The sequence below is a fragment of the Patagioenas fasciata genome, chromosome 1 (assembly GCF_037038585.1).
Source record: "Patagioenas fasciata isolate bPatFas1 chromosome 1, bPatFas1.hap1, whole genome shotgun sequence".
NCBI classification, from domain to species: domain Eukaryota; kingdom Metazoa; phylum Chordata; class Aves; order Columbiformes; family Columbidae; genus Patagioenas; species Patagioenas fasciata.
Window position 1 is genome coordinate 202,083,633 of NC_092520.1, and position 26,202 is coordinate 202,109,834.

Genomic DNA, 26,202 nt, shown 5'->3' on the forward strand with positions numbered 1-26,202 from the left:
CAAAGGGCTGGCCTGACCTCTCAGAAAACCATTTGCACTATTGCAGCCTTTGTGGGATGACCCAGGATTATGCCTGTGCCTCAGAGCCCCATATGCTATGGGTTCTCCAAACGTCTTGATTAAACTCTTCTGGCTCAGCCAAGGAATTTCCCAACCAGTTATTTTTACTGTAAAGAAAGCCCTGGAGACTCACAGATCTTTACAAAACAAAAAGCAGCCATGAGACACACATCTCCACCCAGTGTTATCTTTGCCCTTTTTGTGATTTTTAGAACAAGGCAAACTTTGCAGATTTTACTTTCTTGAGTCTGACTTTCTGGTATGTGACAGTGGATGTTCTTTTCTTTGCCAGCCTCAGTCTCTAGCCCTTTGCACCATATGTTCACTGATAGGAAACTCCTACCCCATTTGAGTCTGGGACAAAATCTTTCAGGTGGATTGATCACGTAGAATAGCTCAGCAGTGAAGACATTTTGCTTGCTCCTTCCAAGGGGTCTGAAGAGGCCCCCAGAGCCAGGCACGCTGCAGACCAGACTCACCATGCCAAGGTCAAAGTAGCCTTTCAGTCAGACTCTAAAATTGCCATTAGATGGAATGCTATTCAGAAAACAAAAGGCAGTTCATAGCTAGATTCAGGTAGATTCCACATCCCGTGTCACACTTGCAAAAAATCTTGTTGTAGTTCAAGGCCAGTTTTGTGACAATGATAAAAAGCATTTGTTTTCTGCCAATAACTACATCAAAAGCACAGCAAAACGATGGCACTGATGCTACACTGTTAGTCATCTTGCAGCAGATTTTCAGTAATGCCATCAAAAGCAATGACGGTACCATCACTTACATGTCACAATGTATCTTTATAGAACTGTGTATTTAATTTGCAACCTGTATGTTTTCAGTAATGAATAATAAACAACAGATTGTCAGAAAAATGAACAACGGGGCCTCATTTTCTGTTGTCAGACTAACTCTTAAAACCTTATTCCTTACATTTTCATAGAATGTAGAGGACAAGGCTGATTTCAGGTGTAATTTATGTTCTGCAGATGTGAAACTGACATTTCAGAGACATTTAATTCCCTGTTTAAGGACATGGAAGAGGACATCTATGTAAAAATCAGATTAATCTGGAGAACTACACACACTAGTATTCTCAGTTCTAAAGAAGCAATAGAAGAAATATGTTTTTAGTTTGAGTTGCCCTACAAAAATCTATAAATCATGTATACTTCATTTTGCCAAAGGACTTCCACATTATTTATTATGAAATACTAAGCAGTCCTAGGAGACATCTCTTACTAGACTGAGTCTTGCAAATATTGAGGCATATCTCTTGTATTGTGTCACATTCTTTTTCAAAGTTTTATTATTTTTACTGTTTCGTTAGATTAAAATAAAAACATATGGAGCCACAAAGTTCTTCAAGTTTCAGTCCAATGTAGCTTCATAGGAAACAGTTACGAGCAGAGCATATAAATTGTCCATTCTTTCCAGTATCAGGTAGCATTCAAGATTATAGTTGCCAACATACTAGCCTGGTTCCAGGTTTCTTAAATGTTAGAAGAAAAACCTGATATCTTACTGCATATTTCTGTATCCAGAGGCTAATGAACTTTCAATTAATCCTGTTTCTAAATGCCATAAAGAATCATGGATACTCTACCTGTGGGAGTGTATGATACTGGTGCAGTTGTTTCCTTCTACTAGAGGAAAAGCAAGGTAACTACTGCTTTTTAAAATGTGGCTTCTGTAGGAAAAGGTTGTATTGATTGTGATTCACTTAGGACTAATCCCAGAAGAAATGACACACTGGCACCTTTAGAGAAGCACTTCCCTGTAAAACATTCTCCTTAAAACTTTAAAACACAAGTTCTGTTTTAAGTCGGGCGCAGTGCTGAGGAAGGTGTCTCTCTCTAGCAACACTTCTGGGTGCAAAATGAGAAAGGCAACCTGCCAGGGCCACGAGAGGCCAACCAGGCTCGCGCTTGCACCAAACTGCTTCTCGGCTGTGACAGTTCGGTTCCACCAAAAACTGTTCTTTGAGAGCAAAATTAAATGCTTCCTTTATTTTTTTTTTGTCTGCACTAATATGAAACCAGTTAAATATCTTTTAAGTGCATGACTGCTCTGTCAACAAATGACTCATCGACAAATACTCTTATGGGTTTTAACAGCTACAATACATTTGACATATGGAGAACATTCTGGTTTTGTTATTATTGTTGTGTTTTCTGATGGTTGCTGTTGGTTAGAGAAGATATTGCAAGAACTCTGTTTTCTTGAAAAGGCAGAATTTCTCAGGTCTCAAGGCAGGAAGGATTTGGGAGTCCAACACACATGTAATCGGAAATGAAGACAGCCTACACAAGATTTGGTAAAGGACTAAGAATAATTACTATTAAGTTTTCTCTTGAAGAAGAAACAAAAATACCATAGTATTGTCTTCTGACTGACTGTAAGTGGATATTCAGAAGTGACAGGGAGGCTCCTGGAGTGCCATGTTTCGGCCATCATGTGTGCTCGAACTGGATGCCATAAATAAATACACTTACTGCAGCTGACATAGACCTCAGAATACTTCAGCTTTTATGTACTCTTATCACTTCTGTAACCTGGAACATGCTTGCAGGATGCTTTCTGCTTTTCCCATTAGCTGCCTGCCTCCGCTTGCCTCTTCAGCTTAATTTCTCCTGCATTTGCACTATAACCAGTTCTCCCATGTTTAAGTCTTTATTTTCCATTACTTTTCACTAGATTGGGTTTTTGTAACCTCATCTCAAAAAGTCTTTTTCAAAACCTCTGCTTTTTATTATGATGGGCCCAGTGAGACGTTTCTGAATTTTGGAATGGTTCAGGACGCTGATCATGATGCAGAGCTGTATTGCCCAGTGACCCCCCCCTTAGTAAAGGGATTGAAACTTTGAGTAAAGATTCACTTATATTCCAGTGCTGCTCAAGCCATGTGTTTGGGCCGGTACTTTTGTCTGCCTTATACCAAGAGATATTTGCTTTGCCAAAGATAATTGTAATTATTTGCTGAAATACTTCTATTCATCAATGATGTGCTCATTTAAGACACTATATAAATAAATAGGCAGGCTCTATCACAGTACAGTATATCTTAAATAAATGATCTATTTTGCCATGTGTTGATGATTAATGAATGGCTGTTTCTGGCAAAGTAATCAACTGTAGCTCCAGGCATGGGACAGCATAAGTTTCCAGAAAAATAGTAACAACTCCCCTTATACATGCTTCAGACAGCCACCATACATTGCAGTTTCCATGAAAAACAGGAATTTGGACTTGGATGAGTTGACTTTTATTTTATAGCTTAGCACTTATAGCTCATATAAATTGTGCACACATTCCTCTACGGCACAGGCCTCCCTAATATAAAAACAGATACAGCTTTGTGTTCGTGTGGTTCATACAGTGTGTCAGTGTTAGATTAAAAAAATAAAATACCCTGCAGCAGCTGAAAAGGAGCCCTCCTTGCTTCATTAATTTTGTCCCTTTTGCACCCCTCGCTGCTGTGGGGGTGCACTGCAGCTGTGCACATCGGCCTCTTCTGTAACCATCTTCAGCACTTTCACTTTGGGGAAAAAAAATACTGTAGTAGCATTACTGGCAGATAACAGACACCTTTACTTTGGATTTTGTTTTTCTATTATTGCCTAGATGCCATACACTATATTCTGTTACAGAGTGTAGGAGATGGGCCAGCAGGAGCAAGGCTGCCTGGCTGCAGCCGTGGCACAGGCCGGGGGCGCAGAGCTGGCCTGTCCCCAGCAGCACACGCTCGCTCAGCCCGCTGAGCTCTGGAGCCAGCGGTGGGGGAGGCCGGGGATCCACGCAGCCAGAGGGGGCTGGCAGCCAGCGCACAGGCACCGTGGAAAGAAAGAGACCTTCCAAAGGCAGAAAGTGGCGGGTTGAGTTTCTTCAGCTCACAAAGGCACTGGAGGCTGGAAAAGAGGGAGGGGAGTGTTACTTTTCACTTCTTGTTAGGGTGTCTCCCTCAGCAGGCTTCGTTTTCTTCTATTTCTATATTGTTTGCTCTAGTGTGTTGATTTTGTGTTCCAGTGCTGCAAAGGGGCAGTGGCTACAAAATGCTGAGGGAGATCAGAGGGTCATGGGGGTTTTGAACGACATAGGAAATTCTCTTCCAGATCAGCTGCAAAACAGTCTTGGGGTGAACTCAGGCCAGTGCATATAACATCAGAGCCGTTACACTGCCCATTGCATGTGCACTTCAGTGTCAGAATCAATACACTTTAAAAAGAGGTGGGTGATGGAAGATAAGTACAAGTGGAAGGATTAGCCAAAAAGAAAGCAGGAGGTGAGCCAAGAAAGGGTAAAAATACTTGGAGGTGCCACAGAGACTGAAGAAAAATACAGAGAAAGGGACCTGCACAGCTACCACAGCCTTCACTCTGGAGATTCTGTGGTATCTCTTGATGTAACTGCTTTATTTATCTTGATTGGTGTTTTCTTCAAAACACAACGCTATTATTCCAATGATATCGCCTGCTCAGTCCCAGAGATCTGTGTTTTAGTCAAAACAGTCACTGACACTAGAGCAAGTACAGGTGAGGACCACTGAGACCATTAAAGGGCTGGAGCAGCTGGTGTGCAGAGAGGCTGCAAGGATTGCTTTGCTCAGGCACAAGACAAGAATGCCGTCTGTAACTGTCAGAGGACACAGAAGAGAAAACACAGCCAGACTTCTCCAAGGTGCACTGACAGGACACATGGCACATGTAAAGTTCTGATTATATACAAGGGAACTATTTTGTAATCAGGAGGCTAGTCAAACACTTGAACAGGCTCCCAGAGAGGCTGTGCAATCCCCATCCCTAGGGATGGTCAGAGCTCAGCTGGCAAAGCCATGACCCACCTGGTCTAGTTGGATCCATTTAGAGCAATATGAGGATTAACTGATCTCCAGAGGCCCCTTCTGTGACTCTATGGCCTAACCCATTATCTTCTTTTTTAGTTTCCACAACACCTCTTATAATATTGATAGCTTCAGTTAAAACAAGGAACACTTGCTCATTAAAGAGCTTTTAGTATTCTTTGTAGAAACAGCCTCTGCCATTTTGTTTTTATTCCTCCTGTCATTTTTTTTTTTCTTCTCTTTTAACTCTTGTTGCAGACAAGCTGTCTTGAAATACACAGCCAAACTGGAGAAACAAGAACATAACGATGCTGACCCTCCCTCCTGGCTTGGATACGATCGGGATGGTAACATACTCACCTTCACCATGGAACGCACATCAGAGCCTGAACAAACAAATTCTTCAAAATGAAAAATGAAATTGCACAACATCATCTACAATTCAAAGGCTTTCCACTAGACCATGGAAAGAACACTTTTTTTTTTCTTAAAACTAATCATACTTTAATAAAAGGCCTTTTGTTGAATTAGCAAGGAAGCAATGCGAATCGCTCTTGCAGGACTGCGTATGCCTTCAAGCAAGACAGCCGCGCTGACACAACATTGCCAACTTTCTGATGTTGATTCAAGCTGTCTTCATCTTTCAATAATGAGGAGTTTTTGTAGTCCCATGCAGAGTAAGCAATAAATAAATCTCTGTGTGTTTGGGGTTCTTGTTTGCCATTAAGGTTCTCTCCAGGACATTAACACTCTGACTTCCCACAGAACTCCGCACTTGACTCTGCTGGTACTCATCAAATACAGCGTTCTTGAGCAATGAAGAACAGTGAGTAGGTAGTGACAACTAAGTCCTTAATACACAACTATACAATACACATTTAAGCACAGTTGTCCACTTGTTAACAGTCACTCCTACGCCCGGAGCCCTAATTCTCACAAAAGCCTCCCAGGCTGAGTTCAACTCTAAGCCAGCTTATGTTTCCATTTGCAGATCTGAAGCATTGGCTGGCTGGCAGCTGCCACAGCCAGCAGAATGAAATAGTAAAGGCGCACAGATGAGAAAAGCGTTACAGGATACATTTTCTCCAGTTAAGGAAAACATCTTCTCATCAAATGGACAAAAACAAAAAATAAGTATACATGGGATTTGCCCCTCACTAATCTTTCCTCATCTAGAGAAAAATATAAAGTTTCACCTTGTTATAGCAGAACAAGACATTACTCAAATGCCTTCGGGGAAACTCCCAAAGATTTGTCTCTCTTCAGCTCATTCTTAACCTTTATGTCTAAATTTTATTTAGCTGGTCTCAACATCTATTAAATTGGAAAGAATATAAACAGAGTAGGTTTAGTGCTAGCACCATTTTTCTGATGGTTTATTTAACTTCTTTAAGCAAATAACTACCAATCCTAATGTTTAATTCCAGCCAAGTTTAGAATATGAATGCCTTAGCTTGCTTTCTTTTGAACATGGAAGAAATAACGTTTTCCTACTATGTTCTTCTTTGAGCTGCTGATGCAGCAGTCCCCAAAAGCACAACCTTAGTCACAAAGGCTGACAGGCTTTGGATTCCAGGTGAAGAATCAAACCATTAAATTGACTCAATTTTGCGAAACCTCTACTATGCTGTTTTTATTTTTCAACACAGTATGAATATAGAGGTGCTTCTTTCACTTCATTTGCAGAAGTGCAAAGGAATCATTAGCTTCAAAAATTTTTCAGAAAAGCTAAAACCATGACATGTTTATTAATTTTGTGTCTTTTAACAGTAGTAGTATAGTAATTACTTATAAGTAGCAATATTATATTGCTTTTACTAATAGTATTACTAATGTTTTATAGATCAGTGTTTATACTGAAAATACATATAATTTGCCATCCACATCAGTGCCCACCTCATCCAAACAGTACACACAACAGCAAACAGAACGGGGAGGTTTTAACCTGAATTATAGTAAAAATACTGCCCTCACCTACTGAAGTCCATTAGCCAGGGGCAATTCTACCTCTTGGGGAATATTATGGGAAAGGAGAAGTTCAATTTGTAATGTACCATTATGATCTAAATTACTAACACACATACACAACTTTAAACCTGAGCTGAGATGCTGAACCCTCCTTTGTCAGTCTCCATCCACTCAGTTGGCAAGAATTCTTATGTTTCAGTTTTAGACCACAAATTTCAGTACTACTTTTATAAGGTGCCATGTATATGTATGGAAATGCTTTTAAAAGCTCAGTTTACGGTGTGTTTGCATTACAGTAACACAAAATCCTCCACAAAACTCGCACGTGCCCTCGTGCAGGGTGTACACGCTTCCCTCACCTCCCTCCTCTGCTTCAAAGAGCTCACAGTTCTGTCACGCAAGGCTGACAGTCACTGGAAATGTAGCAAATAAACAGATTCCAGTTCTCATTTACTAGGCAAATACTTCCACTCTTTGGCAGCTTTTACTTTAGGGGAATGTTCACATGGACTCTTATCTGAAGTCCAGTTGGTGGAGGGTTCCTGCTTGAAACCAGCCAGATCCATTGCACTTTGGAGTATTTATTTTAAAAGCTTCTCTTTGCAGACAAACAGTGGTAGACAGAGCTAGGGTTCTTATTTCTATCCTAAAATAAGTGGTTCAGGATGACACAGAAGAAGTTCTGTCATTTCATGTAAGCAGTTTTACAGGTACAGTGCCCACTGACAAGGCAGAAACTGCTCAGGAGTCAAACACCAAATGAAAAGACCAAGTCAGAACTACGGTTCTGAAAGTGGTTTTATCCTGTCCACAATACAAATCATTTGGCTGAAGAAAATTCTCTGTGTTTGGCATGAAGCAGTAGAATTCCCACAGTATTAAGACATTTAATTTAAAATATAAAATATCTTGCAGAGCATGTCATCTCTGAAGTAAGTTTTCATATTTTCAAATACAAAACATTGAAAATGCTTTTTAGTTTTAAATGGCAACTCCAAACTCTTGTTAGAAAGTTACCAGTTTTTAAATGGTAATGGATCAAGTTATACAAATTCTGTATACGTAACATCTTGTCATTCCTAAAAGGCACTAAAAGGAAACCATACCTATTAAGCATCAGCTGCTGTGTTGGGCAAATCTTGGGTTAAAACACCCTCATTTTTAATATTGTTTCTCTTATATTAAGAATATGCATCAACAAAGTTCATAATTTTACAGAAGTGTTCCTTTACAATGTCTTGATTTTATCTCTTTGGCCTACTTCACCTTTAAGAACTCTTCAGCTTGACAGACTCAATCCAGCTTTGGCTTTTAAGATACACTTTGCCTTTTTGTGTGTCAGCCTTAATCCATTTGTCCATTTCATTCCTTTGATTCATGTGACCTGGAAAACAGTAAATATATCTTCATATTGCCATTTTTTTCACGCTCCCTGGAAATATGTATATAAATTCTACCAAATAAAAGTCTTATATTTTTAAACAGGGGCTGCTGACAATCTGATAATTCATTCTTGATAGGTTTTTGTATTAATCTGTTTTGCAATGTTATTATAATAAAGTTGTGGTATTTATTATATAGTACTGTATTTTTATTATGGGCTAGCAAATACATCTACATTAGACATGAATCTGGTTAAGTAATTTGAAAAGTTTTCATCTTATTTTAGGTAAGACCCAATTTTCCAGATGACCAAACGTGTTGCTGCTCTTATGGCTTTCTTATGATTCTGGCTTAAAAAACCCACCCCAAGATGTCTGTTGTCTTACATGTTTCACATAAACTTAGTATGTGTGGTCATGCTCTGAAAAGCAAACCGTAAAACAGACAAAAGAGAAAGTTCAACTTACCCTCATTTTACAATTAAGAAACTGTGGCCAAGAGAGACTAAACAATCTTCCAAATTTATACAGAAGATTTATGACCAAATTGGGAATTAATCTGGGATCTTTTAAGTCCTTTATCACAAGATCAACCGTCACTTCAGTTTATCTTTACAAAATATCTTTTATTATTACTTTAGCGTTCCTGTGACTGAGTTCTAAGTTTAGAACTAATTTGAGCCTGGAATAGCATGAGGGGGGCGGCAGGGCAGCAGATTCTGAAGCAACTTTGCAAACATGCTCTGCTCTGACCTGTAACACAGCTGAAGTTCAATTTTGGCCACGTCAAAACCAGTGGAGAAACTCCAACTGACATCACTGCCTTGCTTTCCACAACTCAAGCCCACGTGCCAAACTTTTCAATAGCGTTTCAGCGCTCCGGTACTTCTAAGTGAGATTAATGTAAGGTTATGGGCCAAACCCCCATCAGTTCAGCAGCAGGCTGAGGTTCTGTTTAGAGGTACAGGATTTCCAGGGGAGTCCAGAACTGACAGAGTTCTCCCACTGAATGAAGAGAGATTTCAGTGTCCTTTGCAATCAGGCTACAATGTGCCTTCAGAGACCTCCATGTGGATGTCTCAGCACAATTTCGGCACTTGTGATTGCTCCAGGCAGCAGCCATCTCAACTACACTCCATCTCCACATCATTCCTACTGTAAGGCAGAATCCACAGTTCTGCTCCTTATCTAACTATGGACTTAAATCTATGATGATCATCACAAAGTTGGACAATGTGTTGTATGTGAAATCTGTTAAAATCTGGAACTTCACTTCCTCAGAAAGCTTTCCTGAATCGACTTGCAATAGTATCATATCAGAGAACACAGAACAGAAAACAAAAACCTAACTTTTAAGTAGAGGTAGCCCTCAAAACATTAGGTCAGCCTGAATTTTACACAGGAAATAGCCTCCAGGTGTCAAAAAATGAACCAACAAAGAAGTGTAAAGAAAAATTTCACTTGACCCCTTAACAGAGTTGTAGAGCACTGAAAACAGTGCTTTTTTGTTTCCCTAAAGAGACAGGACACAAACGTAGGTCAGAGTTATATTTTCAGAAAGTGCACATTGGAGTGCTTAGTCCCAGTTCCTCCCTCTCTCATGTTTTTGTCACTGTGGCTTGTTCCTCTGCACAAGGAATGAACACTGAAGCACATAATCAGCCCTGTAAATGAACAATTTCAGGCATTGCTGACACCCTGCTACACTTTTGCTAAAAAGTGAAAGAGTCGTTTTGAAGAAACACAGAAACAAATTAACAAGACCTCCTTTAAAACAGAGTTGTTTTCTGAGCTCTGTTTGTCATTTTGCATATGCTATGTGAACTTAGAAAAGTGTTTTGTTTCTTATGCTTCTTTTGGAGATTTGCCTGGGAAGTGAATGCAGAAAATATCAAACTGCAGGCAGGAAAGTGTCAAGTTCCACTCCCCAGGGATGGAGATCTTCAAACCATTTTAAATTTATTAAGCCTATCACTGGTAGCAGGTTCAAATCAAGCTTAAGGTATTTAAATAGCTTTGGGTATGAGGTGCTAATCAAGCACCAAGGTTTAGTTGGAGACCTTTTGATGACAGTCTGGTCTTAACTGTACTCTGAATACTGTGGGAACATGACTGGATTTTGAGGATGACTTTGCTAGTGTGATTAAATCACAAAAGCAAATGGCCTGTTGGATTGAGAATAAGGAAGGGTGGTGGGGTTGAAGATTTAATTTTCACTGCAAACCCCACCAGTCAAGACAACAACATGAGCTCAAGGGGAGACAGATGCACCAGTATGCTTGAGGGGCCACTTTTTCAGTTTAACACCCAGGAAAAAGGTTTTTCTTCCCCATGTGTGTCTAACAGCAGAGAACACCTTTGCAGAACATTATGCAGTGAATACTGACTGTTTAACGTCCCCAGGCTCCAGAAGGCAAGTGAGAGTGCTCTATTCTATCATAAGTCACACAGAGATGAACATATTTCAAATGTTTCTCACCAGTATTGCTAAGACTGTGGTATATCTCAAAAAGGCTCTGAATAGCTTGAGTTAAATGCAAGCTGAAACCCATAAAAATCTGTAGGATAGTATCTCATCTAATGTGTTTTTTATAAAAATTGGATGAACTTTCTATTTGACTCAAAGGAATGTAATCTTTTCCAGATACAACCTGGGTCTTTGTTTGTTTATTTAAGATACTGCTTAAGGATCAAGGCTTCAGAGGGACAGTGTTTAGAGGGACACTGTAAAACTAAGCTCTTCCCACTCAGTTCTAGTGGCAAAGAGTCAATAAAAATCATTTCTAGGAAAGAAGGAAAGTTTTGAAGCAGTGCCTTGAGAACAGAGAAAATGGGGAGGGACACAGCCGTGGACAATGTCACTCCTGGGATCAGAACCCTAACTCTGAATGTGAGAGCCCCAAGTCAGCTGTGCAGGGGGAGAAGGAACACTCTGCTCTGCTCCACCAGCTGTGAGCTTTCAGCAGGAACTGAAGTCTGAGCAGACTGCCACAGCACAAGCTCTTGCACTTATCTCCCTTTTAAAGGCAAGCTGCTGCCTCACATTATTCACTGCCCCTTCAGCTGTGTTTTTATTTAACCCTGGAGCTCCATGCAGCTAAAACCACAGAAATTACCTTAAAGCAAAGAATCTAGAATTTCTGATAACAAAAGGAGTTTAACGCATCTCTGAAGCATACGCAGTGCAGGAGACTCATGTAGTCAGCTCCCTCCTTTCCCACTGGCTTTGCAGCAATACTCCAGGGCACGTCCACAGCACCTCAGCAGCTGTTCTCCCAGTACTACTGGATGAGGAGCCATTCTGTGAGCAGTGAGGAACAAATTATTCCTGAAGGACATGGACACAGGAAACATCTGCCTAAACCCCCTATGTTCCAGATGGGAATCCAGATCTAACCTCTGGCAGATATGAAAGCCTTATTTCAGTGCATGCCTGAGTGAATGATTGTCTTAAGGGGAAAGGTGCTTCTTGCCACAGTCTACTGGAGAACCAACCAGCGAAAAGACTTGAAGTTATTACGAGAAACCCAGAAAGTCAGAGATAGAATAGTGGTACCAACGTCCATCTTTTCAAGGGAATAAGTAGACAGGCTGATTCTCTCCAGAGGCACATGAGCAGAGGTCATCTATGGAGTTTCTAGTGATTAAAAGAATAATTGGATGCCACATCTGTAAGGTAGAGATAACATCTACCCGCAAACTTTCACAGGAGAAAAGAGGTTAGAGAAGACAAGCGTTGATTCCTCTGTATAGCCAGGATAGACATCTGTGGGAAGGCATAAGTCAACATGAGAGTCCTATTGCCCGTGTGCATGGTCACCAGAAGGCATGGCTCCGAGAGGAACACTGTTCAGATGCAGCTCAGCAAAGCTCTGGTGCTGTACGTGGGGTGGGATTAGTACCAAAAGGTCAAAATCCTGTTAACTGCTGCAACTGTTGTTATGCTGGATGACATAGGGAGCAAGTGTGTCTCAGCTTGCGAGAAGACAGTCATTCCCAAGAGGAATGATTGTAAGAGGACAGAAAAATACAAAGAGGTTGGTTTACTAACTTGAGAAAGAACGAACAGGGAGACACAATAAGCTACAAACACCCATGGCCTCTGAGGAACACCTGTGACACTGTGGGACTTGTACCAACAAAACTCACACAAGTGCTGAAAACCAGACGGAGTAAGTGACTGCCAAAGTTAAAAGCTCATGGGGGCACCAAACAGATGGATGGCATCAGGTCAAAGGTTTCCACTGGATATGAACTTGGTGCTAGAACTAGAGCCAGGAATGGAGAAAGATCTGGAATCAGATGAGTCCCTGGTACCACTGAGAGATGAAAGAATTACATGGTTTAAAGAAAGAGGTTATATTGCAGACAACTAGATTTGGACATTGGCACCATCAGCTACAAAGATCCAAAGAAAATCTCTGAATTATTTTAAAACTTTTTCCAGCAAGCTTACAGCTGTCAACACACAGGCTGGCAATGCAAGTGGGCAGGAGTGTGCTCACCTGCTGCGTTCATTTAGTCCCCAAATTCATCCACCCACATGCCTCATAACCTTCCTCTGAGTTATTCTGGAGTGGGCAGGAGCAGACGGTCACATCAGCTAAAGATGAGAGAAAACAGGTCTGAAAGCACCTCCTGAGGATGCACTGCATTAACCCCATGTGTCTGCCTGGGCTGTTCTGCCCTGTCCGCAGTACTGACAGTCCTATGGCTTCACCAGACAAGTTCATCTTACTATATAGCTAAGTTTTCTTTACCATAAGGTCAAATCATAATTTCTAGTCCTACCACCAGTGGACAGAGAAGAATTTATTTCTTTCATTTCTGCAGCAATTTCTTAAGTACTGGAAAAGTGCATCTTCCCCCAGTCTTCTCTTCTTTAGACAAAACCACTTTTTTCAGTCTTCCCTCATAAATCATGTTTTTAGGCCTCTCATCGTGTGTTCTCCTTTGGCATCTCTACAGTTGTCCACAGCCTTTTTTGAAGTACAGTACTCAAAACTGGACACATTCCAGCAAAGTATTACTAATGACATGTAAAGCCAAGGGATTATTTTGAGTTTTACAGAACAGTCACGTTAATACACTGTTTATTTTTTTTTCAACCGTGTAACAGTATTGTTTCCTGTTTACTGATGTTTTTATTGCAGTATTCCTCCTCTTGAGACCACACTTGTCATTATTCCTACCTTCGTACTTTGAACTTAAAATGACTTATTGGAAAGATGGCCTAAAAAGCATATAAATCAAGTTTATCTGAATTTTAACCTTACTCTTCAGCATGCTTGACATTACAGTCTCCTAAGCTGCTTTTCTGCATAAATGATACTTTTTAACCTACTACTCTTTCTCTTACCATGTATAGTTCCAGATATAGTTAAAAATCTCTACAGGCTTCTTAAATCAGCTGATTCAAGAATACAGGCAGACCTGGAGACACAGTGAAGGCACAGACATTGAGCAGCAAGGGCTTCTCTCTTTGCCAGGGAAAGGAAAAGAATGCTTTGACAGGATTACCATGAGAAATTAATGAAGTTACTTAAGCACTCTCAAACTCGTCAAACAAACACTTCCACAGATGGAAGCTGGACCAGTGCTTAGCATGAAAAATCTGGTTTTATAACAGGTTTTGCAATACCATACATACTACTTCTACGAGTGCCTACTGATGTCAATGGAAACAGATGCCTTATTCTTGCAAAAAGGAAACTCCCTGGCACTGCTCTCTAGTTCCCTCCCTTTCTCTGCAAGTACCCCAGTTTTGCAGGAAATCCCTTCCTTTTCTGAAAGGGTAAAGCACCTTTTCGCACTCCCATCACTCTGCCTCCGGAGCACTCACTCCAGGCTTTCACCTCCTCGCTTTGACTAAACCGTGCTCTGTTCCTTGGCTGTCTTGCAAAACCATGGTTTGTGGGACTGTAGCGCACTGACCAGCTCACTCTGCGTGGGAATGGGAGCCATGAAGCACAGTGACAACATCCATCACAGCCATGGTAACAGCAGCAGGGATGGCTTTCCTAGAGCTGGTGATAGACTGGGTGCATGTTTACCCAAGTCACAGAACTCTACCCTGTCTTCCCACTGGAGAGTCTCCTCTCTCACATCTCTCAGTATTCCCAGAGGCAAGTAAAGCTTCCTGGAAGCAGCCGGTTCCTGTGTGATCACAGGAGGACTGGCCAGTTTCTGAAAAATCATCTATTTTTAAACTAACCTTTGAGCTCAGAAGCATAAAAATCTAATTTGCCATGCTCTTGTGATACATAATTCTTTTTTCCACTTGGCAAAACCCTTCTTCTCTCTCCATTTTCTATTTCTTTAGTTGCAGCAGCAGGACAGCCATAGATTCTGTACCTAACACTTCAACAGTGGATGTTTTAATGATTTAGAAACAGTATTAAATGATTAATTATTTCAGAATCCGCTTGTACAAGAAAATGCTCAAATATCAACTTTAAGAAGAGATAGTTGAGAATGACAGAACAAGTGCTTGGCCTGCAGAAAGAATATACTGTCTCCATGGGATAAGGTAAAGAGAAGGAGAAGGAGGAATCACATCCCTTGCCATGCCAAAGGAATGTTACTGACTGGGCAAAGGAAGAGAAGGTCTCATTTTCAAAAGGATAAGAAAAGGAGCAAAGCACATGTTAAAACCAACTACTTCATCTCCCTTCAGGTTTGTTGCTTTTTACTGACCAGTGAAGAAAAGGGAGGCAAGAGATGCTATAAATCATTGGTTACGTTATGTGAGAAAACACTCAAAGCTAAACACCGGGTACAAAGACAGATGAAGATATGTAACTTCAGGCCAGCACTAGTTTGGCTGAACTGTATCCTGAAGAAAATCCACTTCAAGGTATATTTTTCATTCACCTGTATTTTGATCAATTTAGATCTATGTTTAATTTCTTTCATGCAATGCTGTAACTTCTTTGAACAACTGATAATCAGTGGCCTAATGATGTTGCCTCTGCATAATTCTTACTGATTCCCATGCCTTTGGGATATGTGTATTTGAGGGTTAAGTAATTACAGCCGTTCTTAGCCTCAACGGCCAAGATAATTTCCATACAGAATGGTGGGTTGAAAAATCACATCCGCTTCAGCGATGAGTGTCCTACATAAACACTGACTGGGTTATGAAACCCGAGAAGCCATTCAGCTGTGTATATCTGAAACATCACTCTTATCTTTACTGCTGCCAGATTAACAAGATGATGGACTGGCCAGTGGTCCTCCTTCACCTGGAGATGTGTTGTTTTATTGCCAAGACAATTCATTCCACACAGCCTTCCTGGAATCTGGGGTCCTTCCACGGGTTTCTAGCCTGAGAACTTCTAACCATGTGGTTTTTAAAACAATTGTATTTAATAACCACTAGGAAAGTTACATGTTAGTTACTGGTCAAGACAGGAAGAGATACACCTATCTATTTTATATAAGCAGACCACATATTAAAATTACGTACACATACTTCTAACATTTCCTGACTTTGAGATTACTGTCTTACATGGGGGACAAAAATAAGTTTTGTACATATTTTCTTAGGTTTAAAACCAAAGAAAAACTCAAAGCCTCACCCAATCTGCTATCAGGGCAGGTCATCCTGACATAACATTCAAAACAAGGCTGGAGCCTTCAGACACATTAGTTTGCTTCCTCTTGAGCAAACTGAGGAACTGGTAATAGCAATAGCCTTAACGCCTGGAGAGGAAGGGAGAAATACACACCCTGACAATGAATTGTACAACTGTTTTCTAAAGCAGGAAACAGCAAGACTTGGGATTCCCAAGTTCAATTTTTACTGCATTAGAAGAATGATTCCAGTAATTGCAGGCAACTTTCCATGTACTCTCTATTCTTCCATGCTCCAGTTTCTTCTTCTTCTCTTCTAGTTATCTCCTACCCATCATTTCTCAGCCTAATCTGCACTGTTTAAAATTTATACTGTGCATTTATACATATGTCATATACTCCTACCCCCCACCCAAAAGAGACACACAGAGAAAACTTTTCATTATACTTTTAACAGACATTCCCTGGCAATTTATTATGTGTCTGTCTAAGCCAACAAAGCAATGGGTCAAATTCAGCCCTGGATTGCCTCCCATCAATTCACTGGAATAATGCTGAGCGTGATTTTGGCTCCAAGACTTTATTGTTAGAGAAGCAGTTGTTTGCATTCACAAGTCATTTATAAAACAAAATGAAAAAGTCATCTAGTAACAAAATGGCACAAGCAAACATCTGAACCTGAAACAGATAAAACAAGAAGCCAAGAGCAATAAACTCATAAGGAAACATGGATGCCTTTGACTAAGGCCAGACAGACATTTATTGGAAGCCAAGATTAGTAAGCCTTACCACTTATAGTTACGTGATCGTCCTTGGAGGCACTCTGTGTTTCTTTTAACTGGATCTCTGAGCTCACATCCACTTTTCTTCCAGACAACTCCAAATACGCATTGAGAGAGGCAGGTACCTTGACTGTAATAGAACCTGGTATAAACGTAAATGAAAGCTAGTTAATGTAACATTCAGATAAAAGCATGAAACACACAATCTGTAGCTAACTCGAATGAAATTATCAAGGGGTTTTTTGTTTGTTTGTTAAGAATCTTCAAACACAGTACCTCTTTTTCCCTTTTTTTTTCAGTTTTGTTTTGTTTCTGAAAGGATATATGAAGAGATCTTAATTTATCATACCCAGAATACTGTATGTAGAAGATGGTGTCACAATATTTCCTTGGCAAACATGAAAATTAACATTGACATCTACCACCAGCAATGGCTCATTAGAGGATCTTATTACAAGAATGAGCAAAGGAAGCAAAACTAACAGATCTCATAAATATTATGACTTTAGTTTTATTTTCTAGCTGCATATTTACACTCCTAAGCAGGACATGAGATTGGATTTGACAACTAACCCCAGCACTGCATGGCACATTATGAAAGCACAGCTCCTCTGGACCGGGGAGATGCTGCTCACATACTGTTAACGTGAGCAACTGTCCTTGCTTTCCCGCCCAGGGCCAGCTGTTCGCAGCCTTGAGCAGATGCAGTCTCAAAAGTGGCTAACCGGTTCACACTATGTATCACTAAAATGTAAACTACCAGTAAAAATGCAGCTTTAGTGGCCTGAGTAATTATACCCTTGAGATTAAAACCAGCAATTCTGACTTCTGCATCCCCTAAATACGTGCTTCTATGCATCAGACTGAAAGCAGATGCTGGGCCCCCAACCTGCTCACATTAGTCACATTTGGAATTACTCACAGTGTTTGGAAGCTGCACCCTACACATTAAAACAAAACCTTCCAAAATTCAGAATACACTTTCTGTATACATGCTCCAAGTTTTTTGCCCAATTCCAACTTTAACTTTAGAAAAAAAAATTCTTTAAACATGCCTCAAAAGCTGAAGCAGAATATAAGAAAACTGATACCAACTAAGCAGCAGTCAGAAAGCAACCCTAGCTATGAAATTTAAATTCAGCAGAATCATTTGCCTGTAACAGTCCTGATGAACAAATAACTGCCAGTATAATTTAGGCCTCAATGTTGCTGGATACACAAAAAAATTTCGGATAAGAAAGGGAAAAGGTCTTCAACTTTGGGTCCTCCTTGGAGAGTTGTTCTGTGATGTGACTCACAAAATCCAACACATGCAGCTAATTTATCACGAATGGGACATTTTCTACACTGCAGCTGTCAGCAGTAACGCTGAATTTATGGGGTAAACGAAAACAGAACTTCAGCAACTTTGCCTTTACTAAACTGTGCTGCCAAAAGAGATGGTCAGGCAATGCTTTGAAAATAGCATTAATTAGCTTTTATTAAATACGTTCTTCTTTGCTACTAATTCAAAGAGATGCAATTTACCACTAAGTGACTCAAAAGGTAATTAGGATATAACAAAAATAAATTCCTTTGTACCAATGGAACCAGAATAGCTTGTACACAAGTGGCACACAAGTGATTTCAATGTATTTCCTTCATTATTCCCCTTCTGAGTAACTGCTTGGTTTTAAGAGGGCCCAGGCATTGCCTCACAGAGAACAAGGTACCAAATACCATGTTAATTTAAAACACCTGAAGTGTCTGACATGATGTTAAAGTCAATTACAGAAATGCTGCAGTGCTTTTGGTGTGGTTTTTGTCTGTTTGTTTTTGGCTTTTTTGCAAAACTAGGACTAACAAGAGCTAATCAGGGCTTTCTTATTTGCCATTCAGAAGATATGATATTGTAAAACTACGAATCCAATTTTAGGAGTGAGCTCTTAATTAAGAAGTGAAATTGTAGTGAGTAATCAGGAAAGGAAAAAAGGAGGAACAGTAGGGTAAGGCCCTCATATCTTTGTTTTTCTGCTTTCCAATTTCAACAATGTGACATTTCACCAGGAAAAGGAAAAAGAAACGTAAACATGTGATGGTTGTCACTCTGCACATACATATATCAGCACCATGGAGTGAACTGCGTGCACAGCAAAGGAAGATTGTAATCCAAGTCAATTCCGCAGAATGCTAACGGGTAGAATGTCAGAAAAAAAAGTACTGAAAAATACAAAAATTCTGTAGTCCATTTGAAGTTTCATCACCCTTTACAGAATTTACCAGCTTATAAGTATTTATACACATATTCTAATAATGAGGTAAAACCGAATGTAGATAAGCAAACACATTCATGTTTTCCAGACAGATAAAAATACCCCTTGCCCTCTTTTCTTTTACATCATAAGCTGCCACAAAAAATATTTGTTTTAGTTTGCTAACCTTTCTGGGATTTCAGATCCACTTTTCTTAATTGACTGACGTAAACATCTATTGCCCCGTGATGTGTAGAAGCTTTTAGACTTCCATCTGACGAATCTAGAAAAGAAAAATAAAACTATTTGTGTATCATTCACTCTTTCTAAATAAAAATTTGCTAGAATCCTTCATTGTGCTTTGAACTGTTTTTGTCAACTCTTCTGTTTTGGAAAGTATCTTATTACATTTCTGAATATTAGACTTATCTTAGAAAAACAGGTTTCAGAACAAAATTTACCTTCCCAGTCCAGAACTGTGGCATACACTGATCCCAAGGCCATAGCCCAGCAGTTGTTACTGGACTTGTAGCATCTACAACACCTCAACAACACTCACCTTTTTTCACCAGGATGAATTCATCTTTGTGCAGAGATCAAGCACAAAGCTTGAATACTAAGGGCTATTTTAGTTTCCAAAAAAGTTCATTTGCTCAGACTCTGTGCAGAGAGAACTCTACCCAGGAAAGCTGCCCCATGCAAAGAGCAGCAATTGTGCACTGTAATGTCTTGGTACACAGAACTGTGCTATCAGGCTTTGTCAAGTCTGATTCACCACATCTGAATTTTAAACAAACGTTTGAGATAACTATTGCACTTTAACATACATAGGATAGCAGTGTGGGCTGTCTGCTGTGGAATAGAGACCTACATTTTCTTCTATACTTTACTATCTAAAATTTATAACAAAACTTTCTGAAGAAACCTTTTCAAAACACAAAGCTTTTATGAAGCCTTAATTGTATACTTAAGAAGTAGTGTTTAATTACTTGAAATGTATCCCAGTTTTAAATGCACGCATTTCCATAACATTATAGCGAAGTCCTAAAGAGTTAACTTTTGAACAGACTTAGAGCTGATAAAACTTGCAGAGAAATTAACAAGCACTCTAGAGAAGCATAAAAAATGTACATATATAAGTGAGCAAAAGGCAGCCAGCAAAATATCTTTCTAGATACACTGCTAGAATTCAGAGTATTAGCAAGAAATCTTGCCATACTGATAAAGACTTTCTCTTAGTTTCTGGATCTGCATAGAAAAAGCAGCACAGTTAAACTGTCGGAACTAAAGTAACAAAATCAAAACTGACACTTCCCATTTTAAAAATAAAAACATTAATGAGAAAATGAAGTTGGTAACATAACAAGGATATCTAAAATGAATGCCTTAAGCTTGTCATACAGTTTCAGCTCTAAATATGCTCAATCTGAAGCTTTTCTGATGCCAGATCTCAGGCACAGATGTTGGAGATCAGTGTATTACACATAACAGTAAAAACATAGAAAGGGATTATTATCCCACACCTAAAACTGATTTCTTTGAAGGAAAGTAATTAAAAGAAGTAGTCAAACCATATTTATTCAGCTGAGAACCTGAGACTGTCCTTGACCAATAAGAAAACAGTAATGACCAGAATTGCATGGGAAAATTTTTCCCATCTCAGTAGATTAAAGAAGTTCTGTTTGAAATCTGAAGGAAAAAAAAAATGAATTCTTCATTAACTGAAATTAGTGAACTGGTGAAAAACGTTTTGCTTGTCTAAGTCACAACAGAACATTTCATTGATAACTTCTAAAAATGTTTTTCAAGTTTGAAAATGGAAGTCATTGAAACAAAAATTTTATACTAATCAATCTTCTAAATTAAATTTTTTTGTAGTGATAAATCAACATTTTTAAGCAAAAGCTACTTTTGCAGATATTCCAAATCAAATTCAGTAACAGTCACTCATTGAGACTCCATATAACCTTGACAGACACTTTGTTGGCAACAGATACAGGAAATATCCAGTCCTGATAACTCTTCTACTTCAAACCAAGCATGCAATTAGCTCCTTTATCTGCACTATGAAGAAAGAGTCTCCCATGGCAGTACAGTGATCCTCTCCAGGGTGAACAACTGCTGACAGTCTGTACAGCACCACCAGCCGATGGTACTTTACAGGGACAAACGTTTACCCAGTGAACCCTTCATCTTCCCACTCTTCAAATGCAAAAGCAGCTCTTGTGAAATTCTTCACAGTGGAAAGATGCCCTTTGCAAATCTATGAGCCCCACTTCAAGACTGAATAGAGTTCCTTTCCAGATTTTCAATTTTATATTTATGTATATACATGGTAAAAAATTCTAATTTCATGAGAACAACTGGATTCTGTTTGCAGATGGTATAAACAGAATAAAGAATGCAGGAAGAGGGCAGTAGATGTAGGTTCACCAAGGCACAGATATACCTTGAAAGTAAAAAACAACAAAACATACACCACCACAAAAACCAAACAAAAAACAACTGGATGGAAAGCAGAACATTGTTCTGGGAAGCTGACAAATACATTAGTCCAGCTCGTAACAGATTCAGACTTTCAGATTTGTTCTCTTGATTTAAAAATCACAGAATTTTTATCTTCATTATCCAAATTTTAGTAGATTAAGAGCAGCATAAGAGGAAAATGTATGTTTGAAATATAATGAACAAGCCTGATATTTATAGGATACTGCATATCTTAGAACATACCTAATGTATATTAAATAAGTGATAGTACTTTATGAGACATAAGAGAGCATTTTGGATTCAATTATCAAGAGCTTTTAGTGCATCCCAAACAGCGGGGGACAGAAACAATTTTTAAGAAAATCAATTATTTTTCCACTTGTGGCATCCTATGACTTTCAGACATCATATCTGTAGGAAAATATTGCTTGTTAAAAGTTATTAGAGTTGGATCATACTTGGATGTCTAGTTATATTTCTACTGTCTGGAATGTAGACTGGTTAGCTCTGTATTGGAACAGACATAGGCATTTGTGGATGAAATGGGTGGTGTAGCCCTTTTTTTGCTACAAACAAGTAGGTATTGACAACTATAGCAAGATACACATTCTACAAGTATAAAAGATATGTCTTATGAAAAGTAAAAAAATATTGCTCCAAAACCAATATAAACTTTGGTACTACTGTTACAACATCCAGAATCTTCAGCATCATGATATCATATGCTATAAAACATACATGGTGTGAATTCAGAATTGTTTATTGCTAATAGAACATGTACAGAAATAAGTGTTTATTCTTTTAAGCTGCAAAGAAAATCCTGTTGTTCTCAGGCAGCAGCTATTTTTTTCTGTATGTTCCAATTTTTAGAAGTAGTTTCTCCAAGACATAAGCTCTGTCCAGAATGTTCTATAATCTGCATTCAAAAGGACACAAAGAAAGAAGTGGAACATGGAAACAAAGACTGACAATAAAACCAAGCAGTAACTCGGTGGATGTTAACTGATAGTGGACCATCTTTTTTTCAAACTTTCATTTTTCATAGTCCGACGCCTGAGGGATAAGAAAAAGCTGATTCCAACCTGCCTGGAGAGCAGCACCCTTAGTACAGAATGGTATGGAAAAAAAGCACAGGGGCAATGGAGAAGGCACAGGTCTGTCATCAGCAGAACACACAAGATCAAGGTCTGAGATCTAAAGTCAGAAGATAAAGGACACTTAAGAGCCAGAACACTGCCATCTGCTTGAAGTATGTTAAAGACTGGATCAATAGAACTAATTGCTATTAAGAGACAAGCGTGTGCATGGATAATTTTTTTTTTAAAAGCACTCAAGAGCTGTATTCTATGAAGTATAGTAAATGCCTTTAGTAGAATTCAGAAATGGGGTTTGAAGTTAAAAATTCCCTAAATCACATACTAAAAATTGAATTCTCAAAACAAAACTCACAGCATTACTTCTAAATATATTGAGTTGTTCACCATTTTATTTTTCAGTCATCCAAAACTGTCTTAAATATGATAACTTTTCCATAATTTATTTCCTTCTTAAAATAAAACTTCAGTGTTTTGCCTCAGTACTATGAAATTGTCTTATTCTCTCATAACAATGAAAGACCTCAGGACTATACTCAAACTTATGATTTTTAAAAAGTTGAAATGTTCTTAACTGTTGTATTTCTGTTGATTTAAGACAGCAGACATCATGGCAAATCACTGAAGCCTTTAGGTTATACAGTGTGGGTTACTGAAGAATGAAATTAGTAGAATAAGGCAAACTGACATATTAAAAACAAAAGATCAGTTTACTGGAGCTCAATGTACAGTTTTCCTTGCCAGAGTGAGTCCCTGCTGCCCATACCCTGGTTAAGGTTGTTTCCTCCTCTCCGAAACAAAACCACCACTATAAGCGTTACCATTTCTGACTATACCAAACACAGAAGTTTCATTTCTTCAGTGCAAAATTTGGTTTAACATAAGTAATCCAGCAATGAAAAACGGGGTTTTTTTGCAGCTGGTAGGGGAAAGTCTGGCTTGGCAGAAGAGAATATATAATCAGACCATACCAATAACATTGAGAAATAAGCAAATGCTGGCAGGACTGAAGATGAGCCCTGGCAGAACACAAGTCCAACAATATCCCTGGCAGCATTACCTGGGGCATGGCCAGTGTATCAAGGGAAGGGATTATCCCCCTTCTACTCAGCACTCACTCGATCACACCTGGGATACAGCATCTGGTGTTTGGGCTCCCAGGAGAAGGGAAGCATCGACAAACTGGAGTGAATTCAGCAAAGAAGCCCTGCGATAGTCAGGACATGCAGCACCTTCCCCAGCAGAAGAGGCTGAGGGGTGAGGGCTTGCTCGGCCTGAAGCACAGATTGCTTCAAGACCTGACAGCAGCCCCCTCGTATCTGCCAGGAGATCAAGAAGGCAAGAGCAAGCTCCTCAGAGTGGTGCATGATGAGAGCAAAACAGACAACAGGCATAAGCTGAAACAAGAGTCTCAGTCTGGATAGAAGGACAAAAAAACCACAACACTCTTTTTCACCCTGAGGGCAATCAAGCAGCGAACAGCTTGCCCAGGGAAGCTGTACAGTCTCCATCCTTGGAGGTGTTCAGGCCACAGGACAAAGCCCTAAGCAGCCTCCCAGCTGGGACAGCTTTGAGCAGGAGGTTGCAGACTAGAGACTGCTTGAGGAGGGGGGCTGGACAAGATGACCCCCACAAGGCTGTTCCAACCTCATAATTCCATGATTCTGAAGCTCCCTGAGGCTTCTTCTAACATAACGTTCCCTAAGAATTTACCAAATAAAAATTTAAAAGACTAAGCTAGTTCTAAAACCAAAATACTCCATTAGTTTTTGTAATATTATTCAGATTGCTAATGACTATTTTAAATAGTAACTTAAACTAGAAGTAAAAATAGGTCTGGTTGTTTTAAATTAAGACACCAATCAAAACCTATAGAAAATTTGTTAGAAGAAGAAAGTTTCTGGTATAGGGTTAGAAAACAATTTGTTAGTTACTAGCAAAGCTTATGGTACAGAAAAAAAAATGAAAAATTCATGGAATACTTTACTATTTTAACAAAGTCCGTGCAAAACACTGCCATATGCCAGACACTCAAAATCGTACTGAATTTTGGGTAGTCTTAAAAAACAAAAATACATTTACACAAACCAGTAATACCAAAATTAAAAAAAAAAAAAAAACACAACACAAACACCACACACACAAAACCCAAACCACAAATTAAATCAAGATATTCTATAAACAATAAAAAAGCAGAAAATTAAAGGGAGTGAGAGACAACAGCATCAGTTTCCCATTTTAATACAGATTTATACAAAATAAAGTGTCAATACAGTCACTTGTATTTTCCCCAAAATATTTTGATTAAAAAAAAAAATCCAGCACTCTCCATTGTGTTTTAGTTTGACTTGTAAATAAGTCTCTCAAAAGCTAAGGATACAGCCCCAAAATCTCGAGATTAGTGCATTTTTTCAAGTCAACTGATAAAGTTCTTTCTCCAGTTACTTATAACTACATCCCTATGAAAACCCACCCACAGAAGTTGGAAGATGCGAGTTGTTCTTCCTGTTTCTATCAGCAAAACCATGTCAGGCCTCTGGCGATCTAACGAAATATCTTGTGGCATATTTTTTCATACACAAAGACCTTTCACTTAAGACTTCACATTTTCTGAAGCTTTTAAGAGTTGAAACACTTGATCTTACAAGTTATTTGCCTTTGGAAAAATCCATAAAAACCTAAAGGATGTTTAACACTCTTTAGGAAGAGATTAAGTGTCTAAGTAGTGCATTCAGAATTGAAATCTAAAATTTATTAATCTAAATTTAAATTTTAGTTTATTATGCAGCACTTCATATTATTTAAATGAGATAAATATGTAAATAGAGCCAAAACTTGCATACTATAATAACAGATGTAGCTTTTGGGGCTTTCTTTTTCCCATTCAGGAATACCACAAGGCAGCTGGTTTGCACCCAAATTATGCAGCTATTTTTATTTTATCCCCTCTAGCACCTACATTGTGCCTTACTCTATTTTCATTATGCTGATAGCAATGATGGCCCAGCTAAAATTGGAAAGGTACTTTGCAAGTCACTTAACTCTCTGTAGAACAGGTTTAGAGTGTAGAGCCTAAAATGGCAGTGGCTTTTCTTTCCTTGTTGCTTTGGCCATGTGCCATGGCCGGTTTACTGAAATCTAAAATTTATTCCAGTTTATTCAACTGAAAGATGTGTCTTAATGTTAAAGCTGAACCTGATTAATTAAGGAAAATTATCATCATCTGTTGATGGAAAAAAGCTACCTCCTGTGTTAAGAAATCTTTATTTAAATACTCTTCATCTTCTATGAGTTTATTTAACAGAAGGAAAAACAGACCAGCAAGCTTAATTTAATTCTGTGGTTTAATGACTAACTCATAAGAATGTGTATTGCATTCATTTTCCAGCACTGTTAATATAGATCACTTAGAAACAAGAAGAGTGGTAACAGTACAGCCTGGCCCTGAACAGCACTTAGTGAGTGGCTATAGCTACTATTATTACCAGAAGTCTTTGGGATTTGGGCCTGTAATCAAGTTTATTCATGGAAGGGGAAATCCTTCTGTGCACTTTCATGATACACTGAGCCTTGTCCATGATTCTGTTACTTCAGCCTTCTGCCATAGAAATAATCAGAATTTGAGTGTCTCACTTTTCTGTTAATGAACTATAAAATGGGGAAAGAAAGGGCCCCAATATTTTCTTAGAATAATGCAACTGATATAATGTGTATCACAATGGATAACTGTTGCATAAAAGCATGTGTTCTTGGAAAAAAAATCTGAGCTGTTTTTATTTCTGAAGG

At 39.0% G+C, this 26,202-nt stretch overlaps 2 protein-coding genes across 4 annotated transcripts in view; one reads left to right on the plus strand and one right to left on the minus strand.

Annotated features, from left to right (window-relative positions):
* The window catches only part of FBXL13 (F-box and leucine rich repeat protein 13), an 86,011-nt gene extending 80,406 nt beyond the window's left edge, over window positions 1-5,605 (plus strand). The window contains exon 22 of the mRNA XM_065862587.2: window positions 5,156-5,605. Coding sequence (XP_065718659.2) covers window positions 5,156-5,309 — 154 coding nt within the window. The 3' untranslated portion in view covers window positions 5,310-5,605. The remainder of the gene's footprint in view (window positions 1-5,155) is intronic.
* Window positions 1-26,202, minus strand: part of FAM185A (family with sequence similarity 185 member A) — a 58,862-nt gene that overhangs the window by 15,258 nt on the left and 17,402 nt on the right. The window contains exons 6-9 of one of the 3 annotated variants that reach the window (XM_071803453.1): window positions 19,023-19,118; window positions 16,612-16,746; window positions 8,132-8,249; window positions 880-3,965 (exon numbers count right to left, since the gene is read on the minus strand). In XM_071803453.1, coding sequence (XP_071659554.1) covers window positions 8,134-8,249; window positions 16,612-16,746; window positions 19,023-19,118 — 347 coding nt within the window. In that variant the 3' untranslated portion in view covers window positions 880-3,965; window positions 8,132-8,133. Of the gene's footprint in view, window positions 1-879; window positions 3,966-6,612; window positions 8,250-16,611; window positions 16,747-19,022; window positions 19,119-26,202 lie in introns of those variants that run through there. The other 2 variants (XM_071803454.1, XM_065862588.2) reach the window with 2 other exon arrangements.